Raw genomic sequence first — 22,213 nt, forward strand, 5'->3', positions numbered from 1 at the left:
CTTTTCGCGTTATACATCAAGTTTAAATTTGAGGTTCTTTTGTTTTTTTAATGTTTGTCTGCGCTGCGATGGCAGTGAACACCATCAAAACGACTTACACGTCGACAAAAATAATTTAACATTGTTATTTCTATTAGCGGGCCATTTTTTTTCTCAATTGTTTCTTACTCAAAAATGTATGCAGAATACGATAGTATTTTTTAATTTTACGTATAGCGTGAAGAAGACTGTTTTTTATTATAATATTATAAATAAATAATTTAAAAAACAATAAAAAATAAAAATTTTTTTAAACAAAATTTATTTTTAAATTCTACGTTTCAAGACGAAAATAACGCCTTTTTGTTTGTAAAATCGGTTAAGGGGGGGGGGTATAGTTAATTCGGTGAAAAAAACGCATGTTTTTTAGAATTTTTTTTAGCGATACGCAGAAAGTTAATTTATTTTATCACTTTGCATATAACATTGCAACATTTGAACAATATTTTTTAAAATTTTGATTTAAAAATATTAAAAATTGAGCGAGATAATGAGATTTTTCTCAGCCGCGTCAAAAAAAAAATGATTTGCGGTGTACACTCTAACTCGCAACAGAATCATCCAAAACAAAAAAATCAAAATGCATTTGTTAAAGGAGATGTTTTTTGAGGTATTATCGGAAGTGATTTTTTTGTTTTTTTACTTTTCGATTTTCCGTAGCACTTGAAAGCCAAGAAGTCGATTTTCACTGTAAAAAATCGATTAATTTGTTATTGTAAAATTGGTAATTTTTTAATAAAAAAATAATGGCTTCCGATGTTACCTCAAAAAACATCTCCTTTAACAAATGCACTTTGATTTTTTTGTTTTGGATGATTCTGTTGCGAGTTAGAGTGAAAACCGCAAATTTTTGGAGGCGCCTGAGGAAAATGTTAGAATCTTGCTCAGTTCTTAATATTTTTAAATTAAAATTTAGAAAAATATTGTTCAAATGTTGCAGTATTATATGCAAAGCGATAAAATAAATTAACTTTCTGCGTATCGCCAAAAAAAATTCTTAAAAACATGCGTTTTTTTCACCGAATTAACTATACCCCCCAACCCCCCCTTAAAAAGAACTCAAGAAAAAAATATTTTCATTTAATATAGTTAAAAACTTTAATTGTTAATAACTATAACAAAAAATTTTTTTTTGCTTTAAATTTTTTATGACATTATTTTTATCACATAAAGATGAGAATAAAAGATATTTCATTAAAAACAAATTTTTTTTAATTTATCCGATCCGTTTGGCTAAGCCTGACCCTTAATTACGAAAATAGTAAATATTGAAAATCATTGAATTGCGAAAAACTTTAGAAAATAATTGAAATTTTGACAAGAATATTATTTAATTTTTTGAAAATAATTGAATTTTTGTAGAAAAATTTTGCTATTTATAAAGATTATTGAATTCTTGACGAGATATTCGTTAAATTTTTTGATAATAATTGTATTTCTTCGAAAAATTTTATTACTTTTAAAAATAATTGAATTCTTGTGATGAATATTGTTATTTATAAACAATTTAATTTTGCAAACAATTTTATTAAAATTCTTAAAAATAATTAAATTTCAGTGAAGAGTTTTGTAATTTAACAAGAGAATTGTGTTAAAACTTTTGAAATAATTAAGGGGTCAGTCTGGGACTTTTGCACGTATTTTGCAGAATTTTTTTTCATAGTGAAATTTATCAAGATTCGCGGTAGAGAATCGCCGCCAAGTAAAAAGTAAAAAAATATATTCTCGAAATATCGACTGTTTATCAGTAAAATAGAATAACTCGAGTAAATCTTAACCGATTTTGATCAATTTTTTTTTTTTTTGCTTGATAAAGAATGATAAAAGACAGAATTCTGATAAGTTTATTCAATATTTTGGATACTTTTATAGAATTTAAGCAATGAAAACTGAAAAATAGCGACTTTTCGAGATGTAGACAAACCTAGAAACTATAAACTTCTAAACGGATACATAAAAAACCGCTGCCAAGTTGTACATTTTTATAATTTTAATGTTCGTTTCATGAACACTTTGCTTCCTCATAGAAATAATAATAATTGAAATATAAGAATTAATTTTTATAAAAAGTTAAAAATCATTAAATCTTGGTCCAAAAAATATGTTTTTATATATTCTATAAGATGGTAATAATAGTTTAATAATTACACATAAGTTAATAAACAAGAATGTTGACAAAATTATATTTTCCACAATTTTTGATTTTTCAAATACCAATAATTTGATAATTTTTGACCGAATCAGGTTCAAAAATAGGTCAATCGAAGCCTTTTTTAATGCTCTACAAGTTGGTAATGAAAGTTTTAAAGTTTCTTTTATATTTTTCAACAAAATTTTCAAAAAAGTGTTATTTTCAAAAAATTTAGATTTTTAAAACTTTAATATCTCTGGCTAATATAGACAAAAAATGTTCAATGAAAGCTCAAAAGATGCGTCTCAAAAAACTCTACAAAACTAAAGAAAAATATTTATAAGTGTCCTAACATTTTTTTAAGATATGTCCAAAAAACGTTTTTTTACAAAATGAAAAATGCAAAAAAATATAGTTAAACTTTATGAATCGGGCTGAAAATACTCTCATTTTATGTCCCCCGGGGAGACCTACAATTTAAAAAAAAATTGAGGCCTTTAGCTCTTTCTCGTTCTGAGATATTGAGGTAAATGTAATGTTAGTACACACACACACATCGGGACAAATTTTTAAAATCCGTTTTTTGGACTTCGGAGGTCAAAATACGTCCAAATTTTTTTTTATTTATTTAGAACATTTATACGAGCAGTGCCCATTCGTACATAAAGTACTAAAAGATTAGGTATAATGAAAAAAAATTTATAAATATGTCAAAAAATCACAATCGAAAATTTTGCTAATACAATCCTTCCTCTATGAGGAAGCAAAATTCTAGAAAATTATTAATTGGGTTAAAATCTCGATATATATTTTAGGAAATTTTAATACATTTTGCATTTTTTGAAATATTTTAAATTTTCTCAAAAAAATTGAAAAAGAAAAGAAATTTCTAAACACTTCCCCTTTTAATATTATTTCATGCATTTATTAAAAATTTGAAATATCGCAAAAAGTTTTAAAATTCCAATAAAAACATCTTTGATGCAAAAAATTCCGCCAAGTAAAAGTTTTTGAAATTGTCCAAACAATTAATGAAATAAAAGTTTACCAAGTAAAATTAATAACTAAAGTTTTTATATTGATTTATTTTATTAATTTTACTAATCAGATTTACGAATTAAGTCAATGTTTTACGTTATATTTTGGATTGCAACAAATAATATGAAATTTAATTTCATGTTTAATACATGCAGAAAATGAAATCTAATTATTTGTCTTTATAAAAAATTTCTATTTAAGGCAATTTTAAAATTATGGCGTCAATACTATTTAATTTCAGTAATTTAGTTATAAATTTTACTTGGTAAACTTTTATTTCAATTCTTAGTCAGAAAAATTATTGACGCCAAGATTTTAAAATTGCCTTAAATAGAAATTTTGTATAAAGACGAATAATTAGATTTTATTTTTTGCTTATGTTAAACATGAAATTAAATTTCATATTATTTGTTACAATCCAAAATATAACGTGAAACATTGACTTAATTCGTAAATTTAATTAGTGAAATTAATAAAATAAATTAATGTAAAAACTTTAGTTATAAATTTTACTTGGCGGAATTTCTTGCATCAAAGATGTTTTTGTTAGGATTGAAATTTTCTCGAAGGTCTGCTTACAAAACTGCTTCCTTCTTCACAGAGTCATCCAAAATAAAAAAAATCGAAATTGATTTCGACTAATGATTAGTTTTTCTAGTCCTGAATCGAAGGAATTTGAAAGAAAATTTGTTTAACAAAACGGCAGAAGGTCAAAGTCAAAATTTTAAATTTTGTGCCAAATTTCTCTGATTAATTATAAATCAGATTTTATCCTTCAACAAAATCCTTGCTACATTCGTCAATTTTTTGCGAATTGATTTAAAACTTTTGCAAAATACTTTCAAGATACTATACTTTGAAAAAATGTAAAAAATCAATTTTTTGAAAGTTGTGATTACGAGTAACTTCTTCAATTTAATTAAAATTATCAAATAAAAATTTTTGTTTCTAAGGACGAATCTGACGCTAAAGTTTAGAAATGCAAAATATTGCTTTCAATGTGTCTGACTTACTTTTAATTTGTCAGATTCATTGATTTTTGGGGTAATTTTATACAAAGTTATAAAAGTTTTGAAAATTGAAAATTATGAAAAAAGTAACTTTTTAGTTTTCTTGAGTTGTTATTTTTACTTTTTGCTATTTGAGACTTTAATATCCGTATGATACTTTGATAAAGTAAAAAGTAAATGGTTAAAATTAAATAAGTAAAAAGTAAATAGCTAAAGTAAAAACAATAATACGCTAAAATCTTATTCTATCATCAAATTATAATTACCCAATGATATCAAGTCCTTTATCTTGTTCCTAGTTTTCTCAATAATCCAAGAATTAATTCGTTCCACAGCATTTGAGGCTTTCTTAAAATCAACTTGTACAACGCTAGACCCAAATATTTCTGCGCTTTTAGATGTAAATTCATGATTTAAGTGTAAGTCCTCTTGAACATAAATTATATTGGCGACACTAAAGTCCACATCTTTTACACTCTGTAAAAAAGTAAACAAATTTTTAATTTCTATTAGACAAGAAGCAACTTTATAAACTTACAGTTGAGTTAAAATTTTAAGAAAGATAATTGTAACTTACATTAAATAGAGCTAAAAGGCCTTTAATTCCACTTTCTAAATTTGTTTCAGGATGAAAAAGACCTGATTTCAATTCGACTGCAGTTGCATTTTCGGCTCCAAGTGAGAGCAGAGATAAAATAGTGTGCAAACTGAAAGGTGAATTAACCACATTCTCCTCCGTGTCTGTAGTTAGAGTCTAATTTAAAAGAAGAATAATTTATTACCTTTTAACTATTTATTACATAGGGTAAATGTACCAATTACTGCGTGATTCTAATCAAGACGATCTTTGGAAAAGAAAATATGACGTTTATATTGAAAGAAAGAAATTTACAATTTACGAAACTAGTTCGTGTTATTTTTATATTTATGCAAAAAAGATTTATTTAAATTAATTAAACCAATTTCAAAAGTGATATCAAATATTCTATTACTGCGCGCTTGTGACAATTACTGTGCTCCAATTATTATCACGAAAATAACTTGTATTTAGGGATTATTCTGCTTACAGTAATTAGAGCACATGTATTTGATGAAAATGTATCAATTACTGTGCGAAGCAACATTCGATTTTAAATAAATAAATAATAGTTTAAAAATGAACATTTTTATGGACAATTATTATTGAATTATATAAGGTTTAAAATAATGTTTTCGAAAATTTTCAAACAATTACCTATACTCTAAAATAATAAAATTTTTCAAAATAGCGCAGCAATTGGTACACTCAATCTAATAAATAAGGAAATTGTTTTATTCACCTTATGCAAACTGTTGGAAAATTTACGAGACGCTAAACATACTTCATCGCATAAATTTGCAACTTTCTCAAATTCCATTTTAGAGTCAAAAGAAAATCCGATTGCAAATGCTATAGAAACTAATGACAAGTGTATTACTGAAAATAAACAACTATATTTTAATAAAATTTTTTTTATAAACTTACAAGTGTCAGTACAATATAAGATTTTATATATTAGTGATGCAAATCGAGCAGATAAATCTTACTATTGTTTCTGTTTCCTTTAATAAATGAAACTTTATTTTTCGAAAAAGCATTTGCTTGATATACATCTCTATATAACTTTAGGGGACTTTCTGGTGCAGAATTTCTAAAAAAATACACTTTTTAAACTTTTATTGTAAAAAATGTATTATAGTTGTTGCAAAAATTCCTTTTTGGATATTGTTATATATTACGAGAAGAGAATTAAAAATTTTTCTGAAGTATTTTTATTTCGTTTTCTATCCCCGTAGAAAATAACAGGGGGTATACGAATGTAAAATTTTAAAGGTTTGTTGTCTAGTTTTTTAGGTAAAGAATCGAATGGTTTTTGAAATCCTTGACCAGAAAGTCCCCTTAAATAGAGATACAACATTTCTATTACCTAAGAGCGTAAAAATTCTTACTGCAACCATATGTGACTGAGACTTTTCGAATTGCTGAGATTAAAACTTGGTACCATAAATTATATAACTAAAAATACTGATCTTGTTGACCTTCCTGATATTGTAGCTTAGATACTGCAAAAAATTTTATCTTCTAAAATATATTAATTTTAAAATATAAAATATATTCAAATTGTGTAAATAATTACTACTACAAGGTCAAAAATTTTTTCTTGTACAAAAAAATAATAATTTTATTCGAAAATTTCGAGTAGCACAATTCTTAATCAATTGTTTGTGTAATGTATAATATTCTGAAAAATTCAATTCAAGCATGCAAGTCAATATGATTTTTATTTAAATTACTATTATTCAATATAATGTTAATCCTAGAGTTATTATCGAAAGTAGAAGAAAAAACTATGCAGATTCGTCAAAATTAATTAAATACATTGCACACGGAGAGAGAATATATATTACATTTTGTAAAAATATTTTACAAATTGGGGAAAAAGTGCGACAAAGCGAAATTTTGATATAAAAAATACTAAACTTTAAAAAAGCTTATGTGAAATTTAGTAAAGTTATATTAGAATTTAATTAATATTCTTGATATTTGATACAATTATACTAAATGTCACATAAGGTTTTTTAAAGTTTAGTACTTCTTATATATCAAAGTTTCGTTTTGTCGCACTTTTTCCCCAATTTGTAAAATACTTTTATAAAATTTAATATGTATATTCTCTCTCTCTCTGTGCAAGGATCGCAGTACATTTTTTCTATAAAATAGATAAAAAGGTGAATTATTTTATAAAAATCAGTGATAAGATTTTGATTAATTAATTATATATATTTTTTTATAAATAAAGATTTAAAAGTTAAAAATTTATTGATATAAAACTGACAATATTTTATCATTAAATAATAGGAATAAATAAAATTCCGATTTTTATGAAAATTTAGATTCTTTGAAATAATGAACAAGTTCTTTAACGAAATTTATTTATTTCTTTCTCAAATTCAAATTTTGCTATAATATTAATATCGTCACTTTAAAAAAAACAATTTAAAATTTGAAAATGTTTTTAATTTTGATTTTTGATTTTTAATAGTCAATAATTTTTTAAAATATATTTAAATAAAAAAAATATTTTGTTGATTTAAATATTCAGAAATCATGATTGAGAAAATAAAGAAAAATAGCTCATCAGGTTTTGCTAAATTGCTTCTAAAATTAATTTCTAAAAATACAACCTCCAGCAATATTTTAATATAACAATAACATAACAAAGTTATGCACGAGTTAACAAAAAATTGTTCATATGAATTAAATGAATCACTGCTCCTCAAAGGGTTAAATATTGATTAATTCTTGCATCAAGTTGGTATTGATATTTTTTGATTAATTAATTAATTTGTATTTTTGGTAATTCTAATTTCAATTTTATCATAAAAATAGAAAAAATTAGGAACTTTAAATCTAAATTTTAAAAGTTCAAATGTTTTTATACCTATATAGAAATGAAAATATTGATACCTAATTATCATTTTTATTCTACACGGAAAAAATTTTGGGTGACGAGCCGTTCCAAGTAGACCGAAAATTTACGAATGCGATACGACTTTATGCTGATTCTACACTTACCCAGCGCTCCGCTTTTCCGTGGCGTTTTGCGTGAGATAGAAAAAGACAGAGACTATCTCTATCTTTTTCTGTCTCACGCGAAGCGCCACGGAAAAGCGGAGCGCTGCGTAAGTGTAGAATCAGCATTAGTTTGGAAGAGCTGCATTTCCAACTCGGGCGTGCTGAGCGCCCAAGATGCGGCTATTGCAGTCTCAAGGATTTGAGTCTCAAATCTTGGGTGTTCAGCGCCACCGACATGGGAACGTAGATTTCCCGAATTGAGAACGCAGCACATCCAAACTATAGTTCCTCCACTTTCCGACGATTGGGATTGCACGGTACTCAACATTTTTTCAGTGTACTTCCCCAGTAGCACGTAATGTTCCAGTAACATTGGCAACATTAAATAAGTAAAGTATTTTTGAAGAGCCCAAAAATAATGAAACTAAATGAAGTAAATGAGAAAAAAATGTTGAATTTTAAGAATTTCGGGTTTTTGAATTTTTCATAATTTTGAATAATTTTAAATTTTTTACCAAAGGGTGGAGACTATTAAATAAGTAAAATATTTTTGAAGAGCCAAAAAATAATGAAGCCTAATGAAGTAAATAAGAAGAAAAAATAAGAGTAGAGATGATTCTATCACTCAGTCGTATTTTAATAAATAGTGAAAATTAACGATCACTCCGAGTCAAGGAAAATAAAAATAAAAGAAATTCAATTCTTTTTACGTTTCGGCAGCACAGCTGTCCTCTTCAGAACGAAAAAAAGAAAATTAGAAAAATTAAAATTATATAATATGACACTCAAAGTGTCATATTGTAATCGTAGCGACAAAGATGTACCTATCTTAATTTATAATTTTAATTTTTCTAATTTTCTTTTTTTCGTTCTGAAGAGGACAGCTGTGCTGCCGAAACGTAAAAAGAATTGAATTTCTTTTATTTTTATTTTCCTTGACTCGGAGTGATCGTTAATTTTCACTATTTATTAAGAAGAAAAAATGTTGCATTTTAAGAAATTCGGGTTTTCGAATTTTTGATAATTTTTAATAATTTTAAATTTTTTACCAAAGGGTGGAGACTATTAAATAAGTAAAATATTTTTGAAGAGCCAAAAAATAATGAAGCTAAATGCCATAAAACAGATTTTCTTCTGTTTTATGGAAACAGTGAATTTTAAGAAATTCGGTTTTTTGAATAATTGAAAATTTTTGATAATTTTAAATTTTTTACCTAAAGGTGGAGACTATTAAATAAGTAAAGTATTTTTGAAGAGCCCAAAAATAATGAAGCTTAATGAAGTAAATGAGAAGAAAAAATGTTGAATTTTAAGAAATTCAGGTTTTCGAATTTTTGATAATTTTGAATAATTTTTTATTTTTTGCTGAAGGGTGGAGACTTCAAATAGTAATGTTTTCATACCAAAATAGCTAATGGTAACTAGGTAATTATTATTTTTTTCCGGTCAAATTAAATTCCCGGCTATTTCGTGATTTTCCAAATTGGTAGAAACACTGTTAAATGTATTGGTAGTAACTAAAACCCGTCGAAGACGGGTACGACAGCTAGTTCATAATAAAATTAACTGTATAAGTATAAAAAAATAAAAACCGGACAAGTGCGAGTAGAACTCGTACTAAAACCTAGGGTTCCGTACCCTCCATAAAAACTTCTAATTTTCTTTCTTATAAAAATAAATATATATCAATTATATATCAATTTATATATCAATTATATATCAATATGTACCAATTTTCATCTCTCTATGTAAAAAAAGGTGAGCGCTAGGGTAAAATACACTCTTATTTGAAATTTTTTTTTAAAAATTTGAGTTTTTCGTTAAAAAAAATTTGAAAATCAAATCCGATCATGTTTGCTATATTTTTCCTAAAATATGCAAATGAAAATATATAAAATAAAAAAAATGCAGTCCAATAGATCAAAATTTGTGAAAACCAAGGGGGGTACACACTTTTTTTTATAAATAAAAAAAAAAATTTCAGTTTTTCGTAAAAAAAAAGTATGAAGATGAACTCCAATAATTTTTTCTGTATGTTGGTTGAAAACTACACGAAAAAAAAAATAAAAATGTATAAGGGCGATCCACTAGATTAAGAATTGCGAGAACCAGCAAGTGTTAAAGTATTTTCGAGCTTGCAAAAAGAGATTTCAGTTTTTCGATGAAAACATCATGAAGATCAATTCTAATCACTTCCGCTATATTTTTCCTGTAATCTATGCGTAAAAACGAATAAGTATGCCAATTTTCAGCTCTTCAGATAAAAAACTGTGGGCGCCAGGGGGGGGGTACATGCATTTTTTTCGAAATTTTCAAAATTTTTGACTTTTTCGATAAAAACAGAATGAAGATCAATACTAAATGTGTTCGCTATATTTTTCCTTTAATCCATTTTTGAAAATACATATGCATACCAATTTTCAACTTTCTAGGTAAAAAACTGTGAGCGCTAGGGTGGGGGTACATGCCTTTTTTGCGAAAAATGGCCAAAATTTGATGTTTTTCGACGAAAACTCTATGAAGATCACGTAAAACTGTGAGTTCTAGGGGGGGGGTACATGGTCATTTTTGTAACCGTTCCAATAGGGTTCCTACCGGGTACGGAACCCTAAAAATACTATATTTTACATAATGAAATAAGTTATAATTTTAATATTTACCGTATCAAAAATATTTTTAGTTTTTCATAATGACATTTGCCTCAGGAGTAATATATTTCAAAATATTTTGAAATATATTTATTATTTTTTATTTATTCATGAACAAAATAAAAGTAAAATAAGAACTTTAACTAAATATGAAAAAGGCTTTAGAGATGAATAGTTTTGTAGATGAATGCCCGTTTTTAATAATAATAAAATAAATATAAATAATAAGGCTATATTAAAATTGTATTATATTTAATTATTATATATTATATTATTAATATAGTATTATAATTAATTGTCTGTTTTAGGAGAATCACTTTTATTCATAATAATATAAAATTTCTACCTTCTGTTCCTATAGAAAGTTTTAGAGACAAAAAGTTCAGTTTTTCTTAAACTTTGAAAGGACAACAATAAAATCTAGATTAAAGAAAATTATTTGTCTGTCAATATCTCATTTGAGTTAAGAGTACACAATGAGTTGTAAATAGAGTCCAAAGCCGAGGACAAAACCAATAAAAGTTTCCAGCTGTACTTGTGTTTTATTAATATATGTAGGTATGCGATTAAGTCCCTTAGAATAGGTATAAGTCTTTGTTATTTCTACATTGCAATAAACTGAAAAGACTAAGATTTCTTCATTTAAGGAATTAATTCTTTCAACTAGTTTCTAACAGGAAAAAAGTGATAAACTAGATAAATGACGACATACCTGGAGTCAGTTACATAAGAACTTATTGAAATAAAATATACCACTGAATGTCGCAAAAATAAAATAAAATTTTACAGAAAATACATGGAACAGATACAATGGAATATTTATAATAATATAAATTATATAATTAAAAAACGTTATTTTTTATGAAATGTATTAAAAATCGGGCAAGTGCGAGTTGCACTCGCATTAAGATCGAAGGTTCCGTACACCAAAATAAAACTCATTTTTTATAAAAAAATATATATAAGAAATATAATTGATTAAAATTAACATATATAAACCTATTGAGCTGAAATTCGGTACACACATGTATTTTTATTAGATATAGATTAAAAAAAAAACTATAACTATAATCCACATTGAATTCTTATGTTTTATTTACAAATAACAAAAAATATATATTTTACCTGATTAGAGATAATATTTAAAATAATATATTGGATATAAACTAACAAAAGATACTTATATTATTAATTATAATAATAATAATAATAATAATATTTTTTTTATCTATCTTCATTTTTTTTATCTATAGCTCATATTCCAATAAATTTTGTTATTTTTAATTATTTCAACAATTCTTAAAAATATAAAAAAAATAATTAAAAAAATGCTAATATATTTTTTTAATTTTGGAATAAATATTTTTATTATTTTATTTTATATTATTTTTTTATTTTCTTTTTATTTTATTTTATTTTTATTTTATTTTTATCTTCGCCAATCACATTATCTTTATTTTTCTGTAATTTGCACTTAAAAAAATATACAAACTGAATTTTAACTCACCACATTGAAATTTATAAAAGTTAAATTAGTGACACTGTAGTTTTTTCAAAAAATTCAAATTCTTGCCCTTAAACTTCGCAAATATCTCAAACAATCATGTTCGCTATATTTTTTTTACCTTAATCTTCACTTAAAAATGAAGATCCCTACCGAATTTTAGCTCATAATGTTGAGATTTGTAAAAGTTAAGGGGGGGGACAGGGTCATTTTTTGCAATTTTTTCGAAAAAATTGAATTTCTTTCCCTCCTAGTTCGCAAATATCTCCACCAATCAGGTTCGCTATATTTTTCCTGTAATCTACACTTAAAACTGAAGATCCCTACCGAATTTCAACTCACCAGGTTTGAGATTTGTAGAAGTTAAGGGGGGGGGGGGACAGCCCATTTTGCGTAGCTGGGACGGACACACGAGTGATTTCATAAGGGTTCCGTCAGTACACCTATGGTGTACGGAACCCTAAAAATCACATTAAATTAATTTTTTGAAATTAAGAAAGTAAAATTTAATTCAACTCTGATAAGGGGTCGTCCATATACCACATGGACAATTTTTTTATCAATTTTTGACACCCCCCCCCCTCCCATAACTCTCTACGTGGCCATTTTTAATGAGAAATTAATATTTTTGTTATAAGATATGAAAATTTTCTATAAAGAAGATTTTTTATTTTATGATAGTAAATAAATAGATATTTATTAAAAAATGATTACGATATTTTTAAAAATATCTTAAAGTTTTCTACTACTAACAATAATTTTTTTGGTTAACAAATCTTTTTAAAATTGAATAAATAATGGTGCAAAATTTGAAAGTAGGATAAATAAAATATAAGGGATATTTTACTGGTGTCCATGTGGTCATTTACTTCAATCCCCCTTCCCCTATCGTCGATTTTTGACGAACTCCCCCCCCCCTCAAAATGGACGACCCCTTACAAGTTGTATGACATTTTCTGGTTAGAATTAATTTTTATATTTAATAACCAATTTTTCAAAAATACATTTTTTAACTTTTTCCCTGATATCTATAAAAAAAAACTGAAAGAGGAGTTCAAATATAAAAATGATAATTTACAGAAGCAAAAATTTAATTTAAATATCTATTTTATGAATAAAATTATTTATACTGTAGCGATCTTTCTTCTATTATTATTTTCAAAAATTACAGTAAAATCATTAAAGAATTCAGTTATTTATAAGCAGATTCTTGGAAATTTTAATTTTTGTTTAAATTTTTAATTACTTGTTTATAAAAATTCAATCAGCTTAAAAAAATAAAACCGAAATATTTTAAAAATCTAATTTTTTGTAATTTTAAATAATATTTTTCTGAATTTCAGTTTTAAAAAATTTAATTTAAATCTACTTGTAATTTATTAATTGATAAAAATTTGAATAATTATTAAATAAAAATTTCTTGAAAATTCATTATTTTTAAATCTATAATAAAATTATCTACCACATTTAATTATTTTCAATTCATTGTCAAAAAATTTCAATTAGGTAATTTGATAATTTTTTAATAAAAAATTGAAGAATTTTTAAAAAATTGAATTAAAATTTATCAGAAATAACCGAAACTCAGAAAAAAATTTATTTGAAACAACAAAATTTTGGTTGAGTCAACCAAATAAATACATTGCTATACATTTAACCAAATGTTTCTTTAATTTAACCAAATTTATTAATTGAATATTTTTATTTAAGTAATTAGATGAACCAAATACGTTATTGCAGTTAACTACATTTGTTTCTTTCTTTAATGGGACATTCCAGTTCAAAATGTGAAAAAAATCGATTTTTTAAAATTTTATTTTCGGATTTCTTATACACGGTGATGGAAGGAAATTAAAATTATCTTGATTTTTAACTTTTTTTATTAGTTAATTTATAGAATTAATCCAAAAAAAGCTTTATTTTAATTTCTTTCTTAATAAAAAACATGTACTTTGGTGTTAATAAAGAATTTCTATAAGAATTAATCGATTAAAATATTTTAAAATATTAATTTTATTAAAAATTGATTAAAAAAAACCTGTCTTTTTTACGGTTTTTTGAAAGTAACACTGCTGTTATGCATTTTACACTAAAATCGTAAAGAGTTGAATGAAAGTAAATATAATTTTCTGAATATTTCAGAATACATTTTATTTGTTGTTTTACAGCAATTAAAATTTTCCGTGATTTCAATTTAAAAACTATTTGAAATTTAATTATTTCTAAAAATTTCTACCACTTGTAAATTAATTAGTATATATTATATTATAATGATAATTAGCTGTAGATTTTTATCAACACTTAAAGTTTTAAAAGTTTAAAATTTAGAACAAGGAAAATTTGAATCAACTTAAGTTTGATTAGATTTAGATTAATTTGGATTAATAATATAATGTTAAATTTAGTTCCTAACAAGATTTTTAAATTTCAATAAAACAATAGGTGAATTGGTGATTCCTGAATTTATGATTAGTTATAATAATATAATATAAATAATTTATAATTTATAATTAGATTATAATTTATGATTGTATAAAAAATAATATCTACATTATAACTGTTAATTTTCTAAAAATTTTTATTTAATTAAATAATCTCTGAATGGAAAAGAATAATGAATATTGTAAAATTACGATCAGATTCGTGTTTAGCGTACTTTTTTTCAAGATACATAAAATTGTTCTGATAATTTTTTGTGCAAAAAATACTTAACTTTCTGAATAAACTACTGTTATAATAAAAATATATAATAAAAATTATCAATTTTAAGTTAATTTGTTTAAATAATAAAATTTGTTTTTAATGTTTAAACCCTTTCTCTCAGTTTCTCAGGTCTGCAAAAAATCATGAATAATATTGATAATATAATAAAACTTTCCTGCAATTTTTAGCTATTTTTAAATACTTAGCTGTATAAAGTTTAAGGAACAGCCTGAGAGTACAAGTTTCTAGTTAGTATATATGTTACCGGCAAAGTATGTAATCAGGCATTTTATAAAATACCTAGGCAGTATATAAAATGCCTGTCTGTCTCAGGCAATGTGTATAAAAAAAAGATTTTCTATACATTGCCTAGGCATTATATAAAATGCCCACTAGACTTTAGGCAAAGTATAAAATTTAGTTTTATTTCAAATAATATACATTTTTCTGTTATAAAAATATTAACTTTCTTTTGTAATTTATTTGTTACAACACGGCATACTTGAATGACATTTCGACTGACACTGGACCTTATTTTTTATGCATAAATATTTGTTGCTTTGACAGTTTTTTACAAGAACATTTTACAAAACCTTGGCCTGTTCCTTTTTCTCGGTAGCTTTAACATTATTAACATCACTTATCAACTGCTTATACCGTTCGTCTGATAAAAATATACTGTTTTTTGCCATTGCATTTTTAATTTTAGAAAATTCGGAAAAAATCTATCCCTTGTCACTGAAACATTTCCTATTTCTGCACTCATTTTAAGTTCAAATTTATGTTTCTGCGACTGATTACCTCAAAATGTGAGAATTGACTGACAAAATTTGTATTTTCTGTTAATTAAGTATTATTCTTAAGAGTTAGAAATATTGAACTTCATTGTATAAAATTACTCACTGCTAACATGCAGCTATGTAAACATAGCTAAAATACTTATTGTTATATACTTATTATTTTCTATTTGTAATAGAAAAATCGTGGAAAGTGTTTATAGAAAAAGGTAGACGTTTCAAGCTGCTGAGACTATTATATACTTTACCTTATGCTCGATGGGCATTTTATAAAATACCTAGGAATTTTATAAAATGCCTAGGCAATATATGAAAAAATAATTTAATTATATACATTGCCTGAAATGGACAGGCTTTTTATATACTGCCTAGGCATTTTATAAAATGCCTGGATTTCATACTTTGCCGGTAACATATATATTGTATTTAAATAAAGGTGAAAAGCATAGGGATCTACGTCGGACGAAGTCCCAGATGTCGGAAGGAGGGAAAGCTTAAGTTTTACAGCATAATATATAAATGTAATTTATAAGGTAATTCATTTTAAGCTGAACCACTGAGCCATTTATGGTAAAAAGTTGAAAGTTGTTGCTATTACTGTTCAAAAATTGTTGTACAGGGTTGCCACAAAAATTAAATTTTGTTTTTCTCAGACTTTTCCCTGATTTCCAGACAAAATTTTCACTTTTTTCCTAACCCCAAAGAATAATCTGATTCACTTTAAAAATGATTAGATACTCAAAAAAATTTTCTACTACAATTATTTACCAATTTGTTTAATTGGAAAACTAGCAACAATTCGCGCCCTAAAGCGGGCGGCTAACTTCTTACTGCCCCTTTTAAATAAAATTAACAATTTTAAAAATAAGAGAATTTAAAAATTTTCTAATTTAAATTTTTGTTGAAAACACTAAAAAAATTCAATTTTGGAGAAAATACAAATAATTGCAGAAATTCAAATATTAAAAAAAAAAGAAAATTCTTCTTACAAAATTCAAATATGTTCAAAACTTGAAACAAATTCTCGTAAAAATCCCAATTATCTTTATAAATAACAAAATTCTTTTCCAAAGTTCAATTATTTTCAATATAATATACTATTTTAATAAAATTTCTCAAAAATAATTCAATTATTTAAAAAAAAATTTAATAGAATTGTATGCAAACATTTAAATATTTTCATAAATATTAAAAATTTCACAGGAATTCAATTATTATTTTTATAAATAATAAAATTTTTTTAAGGAATTCAATTATTTTCATAAAAAATAATTTTTAATTCTAGAAAATAATAATTGAATTGAAATGATGAAAATAATTTTGATGAAGTTATAGTAACAATATTCTTATAATATAAAATAATGATTTTATTACTTGGTCATCTTTAATTATTATAAAACATGAAGAAATCGATCACTCCGAGTCTTCGACTCGGGGCAATCGATATCTTCATGTATTATAACAAATACTTTTATAAGTTGTTTAATTTAAAAAAGGTTTGAATTTGAAAATTTTAAATGTCTTAATTCCTGCGGAAAATCCTGTTTCAAAAATAAGATTAAAAACAGGAATTGTGCAAATATTTTTCTTTTTTTCTAAAATAAAATAATAATTTTGTTCAAAAAATTATGATTCATAAACAAAAATAATGCAAAATAAATAAATTTTCTAGTTTTTAATCACAGTTGTTTAACAATTTTCTAATTTTGTTTAGAAGTAGGTAAAGTACAAAAATCTGCATAATTTCAATTTGTCAAAAAATAATATTTAACAAAATTTTAGACTTTTAATGAAAAGAAGTGAAAAAATTCAGATGATTTCTATTTGTCATTAAAATTTTGAAGTAATTATTATAAAATAAAAATAATTATAACAATTCTTATCTAAAACTTTAACTGAAATTAATTTTTAAATCAAATTTTATTAGAAAATTCTACGAGAATTGAATTATTTAAATACAAAAATAGATAATTTATTTAATACTTGAATTTTTTTAAAATTGAATTCTTATACATTTTTATTAACAAATTTTCAAATAATTGAATTCTTTTCGACGAATTTTAATAAAATTTTTAAGAATAATTACATTTTTCGAGGAATTCGATTAAAATTGTATTAAAAATAATTGAAATTCTGCAATGAGTTTGATTATTTATGAAACTAATTGAATTATTGCGAACAATTTTAAAAAAAATTATAAAAAATTGATTTTTTTTGAAAAAATTTATACAAATTCTATTTTTAATAATTGAATATTCGTATTTTCATTATTTTAGAAAATAATTGAATATTCGTGTTTTTAAATTTCGTGTTTTTGAAATTGTTTCTAAATAATCGAATTCTATAGGGAAATTTTATTAAAATAGTAGAATATTAAAAATAATTGAATTAAGGAAAATTTTTGAAAATAATTGAAATTTTGACATGAATTTTATTAAAGTTTTTGAAAATAATTGAATTTTATTACTTTTGAAAATAATTGAATTCTTGTGACGAATACTACTATTTATAAAAATAATTGAATTTTGTCGAAGAATTTTGCTATTCATTTGTTGACAATTTTTTTTATATTTTTTGAAAATAATTGAATTTATGCAAAGAATTTTATTAATTTTGAAAATATTTGAATTCTTGTGATGAATATTGTTATTTATGAAAATGATTGAATTTTGCAATGTATTTTATTAAAATTCCTGAAAATAATTGAATTTCGGCGAAGAATTTTGCATATATTTATAAAGATAACTTAAATGTTGACGAGAATTTTTATTTAATTTTGGAAAATAATTGAATTTCTTGAAAGAATTTTAATATTTATTAAGATATAGTTGAATTTTTTCAAAGAATTGCGTTGAAATTTTCAAAATTGAAATTAAAATTTAAAAAAAAATGCTTCATTAATTGATTTATAAAGTAATAACTTTATGGCAGTTATTTCAAGAATTAAGTTATTTAAAATAAATTATTGTCAGAAATAGAAAAAATTGAAGGTTTTTTTCAGAATTCGTGGTAATTTCATAGTTTATAAGGCAAACAAAAAGACACAAAAATTCAGAATTTTTTTATAAATTCTAAAAATAATTTTTTTCCAGTACATTTAATAAAAAATCCCTGCCTAAAAGTTCTGCAATTTAATTAATTCAACTTTGTAATATAAAAAGTTAATATCTGTGACATTTCACGATTCTAAATATCTAAAATTTATTTTAAAAATAAAATCTTGTATTTAGTTATCATCCAAAGCATATTTCATTTAATATTTTTTTTTTAAACAAATTTTAGATATTTGAAATCGTAAAATACCATAGATTCTAAATTTTTATATTGCAAAGTTAAATTAGTTGAAATGTAGAAGTTTTCAGCCATAAAAATCTTGTTTAAAAGTCTAGTCATCACAATAGATTCGGAAAACTATTATTAGAAAAAGGGGATTATCGAATTGGCTTTTACAATGGTTTGACAGTCATAAAAATTTTCATGATTCTTGTTCTTTTCTCATTCTTTTAAACTGCAAAAGTAAAAAATACTGCCAAAAAAATCAGAAATTATGATTATTTTCCTGCTGTTTTGTCATTTTTTTAGTGGATCCCTAGGAATTATAAAAAATTTTTAGAAAACAGCATATAATTTTCAGGCGTGTAAAGAGGAAAACTATAAAACAAATTTTTATTACTTATTATAACTTATAAATATCAAGTTAGTATTAGTTTCTAATATTTATAACTTTTATATTTTTATATTCTTTTTTTCTCTAATAAAGGGTAAATTTTGTAAACCCGTTTATATGAAATAAATAAATAAACAGTTAATAAATAATACCTTTAAAAATACTGAGTCTTTAGAGTTATAAAATGAAGGTTATAAATTTTGTTTTTACTTGAAATTATTAGCAGAAAAAAAATTAAACATTGATATCTGTTTAATTTAATTAACTCTACAAAAGTTTCAGTTTAACACATTTAAAAGTTAGTTTCTTAAATAATATGACCAAAACCACTTTTACATGAAATTTATTAGTAAAATATAACAAATATAAAAACATGGGTTATTAATTGAAATAAAATAGAATTTTACTAATTCAGGTTTAGATAGTAATCCTCCTTTTTTTCTTCAGTTTGTACTACTTCTTGTTATAAACAAATTGTAAAAACTATAACTATGTAAAGAACGAAGAAACTAAAACATTTGGAAGCAATGTGTCACTGTCAGAAATGTAAACATCATTATGGCGCTTCTACAACTCTACTACAACAAAGCATAATGGAAGGTTCACAATTGTAAATTTAAGGTTAAGGGTGCATTTACACCTCTGTGTAGAAATTAAGGTTCGGTCACACGACTTTTGAAAAAACTATTCTTATCTTTCTCTCTCCTATGACAGAGACTCATGTTCTTACTTTTTCTCAAAACGGAAAATGTAGAGTGAGACAAACTTATATCTCTGTCATAGAAGAATGAAAGACAAAAATTCAAATTTACGGCCGGTTACAGACAAAAATATAATCAGTCCGAGTCAAATAAGAGAACATTTTACTTAAAAATATAACATTTTTTTCATAACTATAAAACATGAAGAAATCGATATTTTTCATTTTTTATAATAATAAATAAAATATTTAAAGATGACCGATTGATAAAATCATTGTTATACTGTAACTTCTTCTAAAATATTTTCATCATGTCAATTCAATTATTATTAATTTTTAGAATTTCTAACTAAAATTCTTCTTTAAATCAATATTATAGGTATTTTTAATAATTTTTTATAAAAGTTCTTTTGAGAGAATTTTGAAAATTCATTTGTTTGTAATTCAATTTTACGAAATTTCGATTATTCAGAAAATCTCCAATTGAATATACATTCGAAAATAAAGACTTGAAATAATTTTAAAAATTTTGATTAAGTTTTCTGAAAAAAATTAGTTTCATAGAATTTTTAATAAAATGTATAAAAAGTTCAGACTTTCAAACATTTTAATTTTAAAACCTTTACAAAATTCAATTATTTCTAAAACTTGCAATTATTAGTACCTAACTTCTCTAAAATTCAATTATTATCTAAAACTTTAACTGAAATTAATATTTCTAAATCAATTTTTATTACAAAATTCTACGAGATTTTAATTATTTTAATAAAAACATAGATAATTTATTGAATAATTGAATATTTTCTAATATTCAATTCTTATATAGCATCAAGCCCCTCAATTTTATCAACAAATTTTTAAATAATTGTATTCTTTCGACGAATTTTAATAAAATTTTTACGAATAATTACATTTTTCGAGGAATTCGATTAAAATTTTATTAGAAATAATTGAAATTGTGCCATAAGTTTTATTATTTATTATTTATGTGTATTTTTTATTATTTATTATTATTTACATATATGAAAATAATTAAATGTTTGCATAGAATTTTATCAAAAATGTTTTTCAATTATGTAATTGAATGCTTGTGGAAAATTTTATTAAAATAGTATATAGATATTAAAAACCACTGAATTCAAGAAAATTTTTCATGAAGCATTTTTTTTATATTATAAAGATAATTCAATTCTTGCCAAAAGAATTTCTGCTAAAAATGTTGTGTTTTAAAAGAATTGAATTTTTGGGAAGGATTTTGTTATTTATGAAAAAATAATTGAACTCTTTCCAAGAACTTTATTTGAAAGTTTTGAAAATAATTGAATTTCTGCGAAGAATTTTATGAAATTTTTTAAAATAATTGAATTCCTGCTAAAAATTTTGTTATTTTTAAAAATAATTGAATCTCTGAGAAGAATTTTGTTACTTATAATGATATTTTAATTCTTGCCGTTAATATTGTATTACATTTTTCAATAATAACTGAATATCTGCTAAGAATTTTTTGAAGTGTTTGAAAATAATTGAATTATGTTAAAAAATTTTTATTTTTAAAAATAATTGAATTTCTGCAAAGAATTTTGATATTTATAATAATAATTGAATTTTTGATAAGAATTGTATTACAATTTTTAAAAATAATTGTATTTTTCCGAAAAAATTTATAAAAAAAACTTTTTAAATAAATTAATTACTACTAAAAATTTTATTCTTTATGAAAATAATTAAATCCTTACTAAGAATTTTGTTATTTACAAAGATAATTTAATTCTTGTCAAGAAATTTATTAAAAATTTTGAAAATAATAAAATTTCTGCAAAGAATTTTATAATAATTTTCGAAAATAATTGAATTCGTTAGAGAACTTTCATTAAAATGCTTGAAAATAATTTTACTCCTGTTAAAAAATTTTGTTATTTTTGAAAATAATTGAATTTCTGCGAAAAATTTTATTAAAATTTTTGAAAATAATTGAATTTCTGCCAAGAATTTTATTAAAATTTTTGAAAATAATTGAATTTCGGAGAAGAATTTTGTTATTTATAATAAAAATAATTGAAATTTTGACAAAAATTTTAAACATAATTGAATTTCTGCGAAGAATTTTATTACTTTTGAAATTGAATTCTTATGAAGAATTTCGTTTTTTATAAAGATAATTGAATTCATGTGAAGAACTTAATTAAAAATTTTGAAAATAATAGAATTTTTGCGAAGAATTTTAGGATAAATTTTGAAAATAATTGAATTCTTTAAAGAACTTTTATTAAAATATTTGAAAATAATTGTATTCCTGCTAAAAATTATGTTATTTTTGAAAATAATTGAATTTCTGTGAAGAATTTTTTTAGTTTTTAAAATAATTGAATTTAAGTAAAGAA

The 22,213-nt window shown here is 23.4% G+C and overlaps 1 protein-coding gene across 3 annotated transcripts in view; it reads right to left on the bottom strand.

The window, feature by feature from the left end:
* The window catches only part of LOC122505269 (ovalbumin-related protein X-like), a 99,968-nt gene extending 80,274 nt beyond the window's left edge, over positions 1 to 19,694 (bottom strand). The window contains exons 1-5 of one of the 3 annotated variants that reach the window (XM_043616775.1): positions 19,544 to 19,694; positions 6,165 to 6,300; positions 5,538 to 5,674; positions 4,796 to 4,972; positions 4,485 to 4,695 (exon numbers count right to left, since the gene is read on the bottom strand). In XM_043616775.1, coding sequence (XP_043472710.1) covers positions 4,485 to 4,695; positions 4,796 to 4,972; positions 5,538 to 5,674; positions 6,165 to 6,195 — 556 coding nt within the window. In that variant the 5' untranslated portion in view covers positions 6,196 to 6,300; positions 19,544 to 19,694. Of the gene's footprint in view, positions 1 to 4,484; positions 4,696 to 4,795; positions 4,973 to 5,537; positions 5,675 to 6,164; positions 6,301 to 19,539 lie in introns of all 3 variants that reach the window. The other 2 variants (XM_043616774.1, XM_043616776.1) reach the window with 2 other exon arrangements.
* Between the last annotated feature and the right edge of the window lie 2,519 nt (positions 19,695 to 22,213).

This window comes from Leptopilina heterotoma, unplaced genomic scaffold, assembly GCF_015476425.1.
Source record: "Leptopilina heterotoma isolate Lh14 unplaced genomic scaffold, ASM1547642v1 Lhet_351, whole genome shotgun sequence".
Classification (NCBI taxonomy): Eukaryota; Metazoa; Arthropoda; class Insecta; order Hymenoptera; family Figitidae; genus Leptopilina; species Leptopilina heterotoma.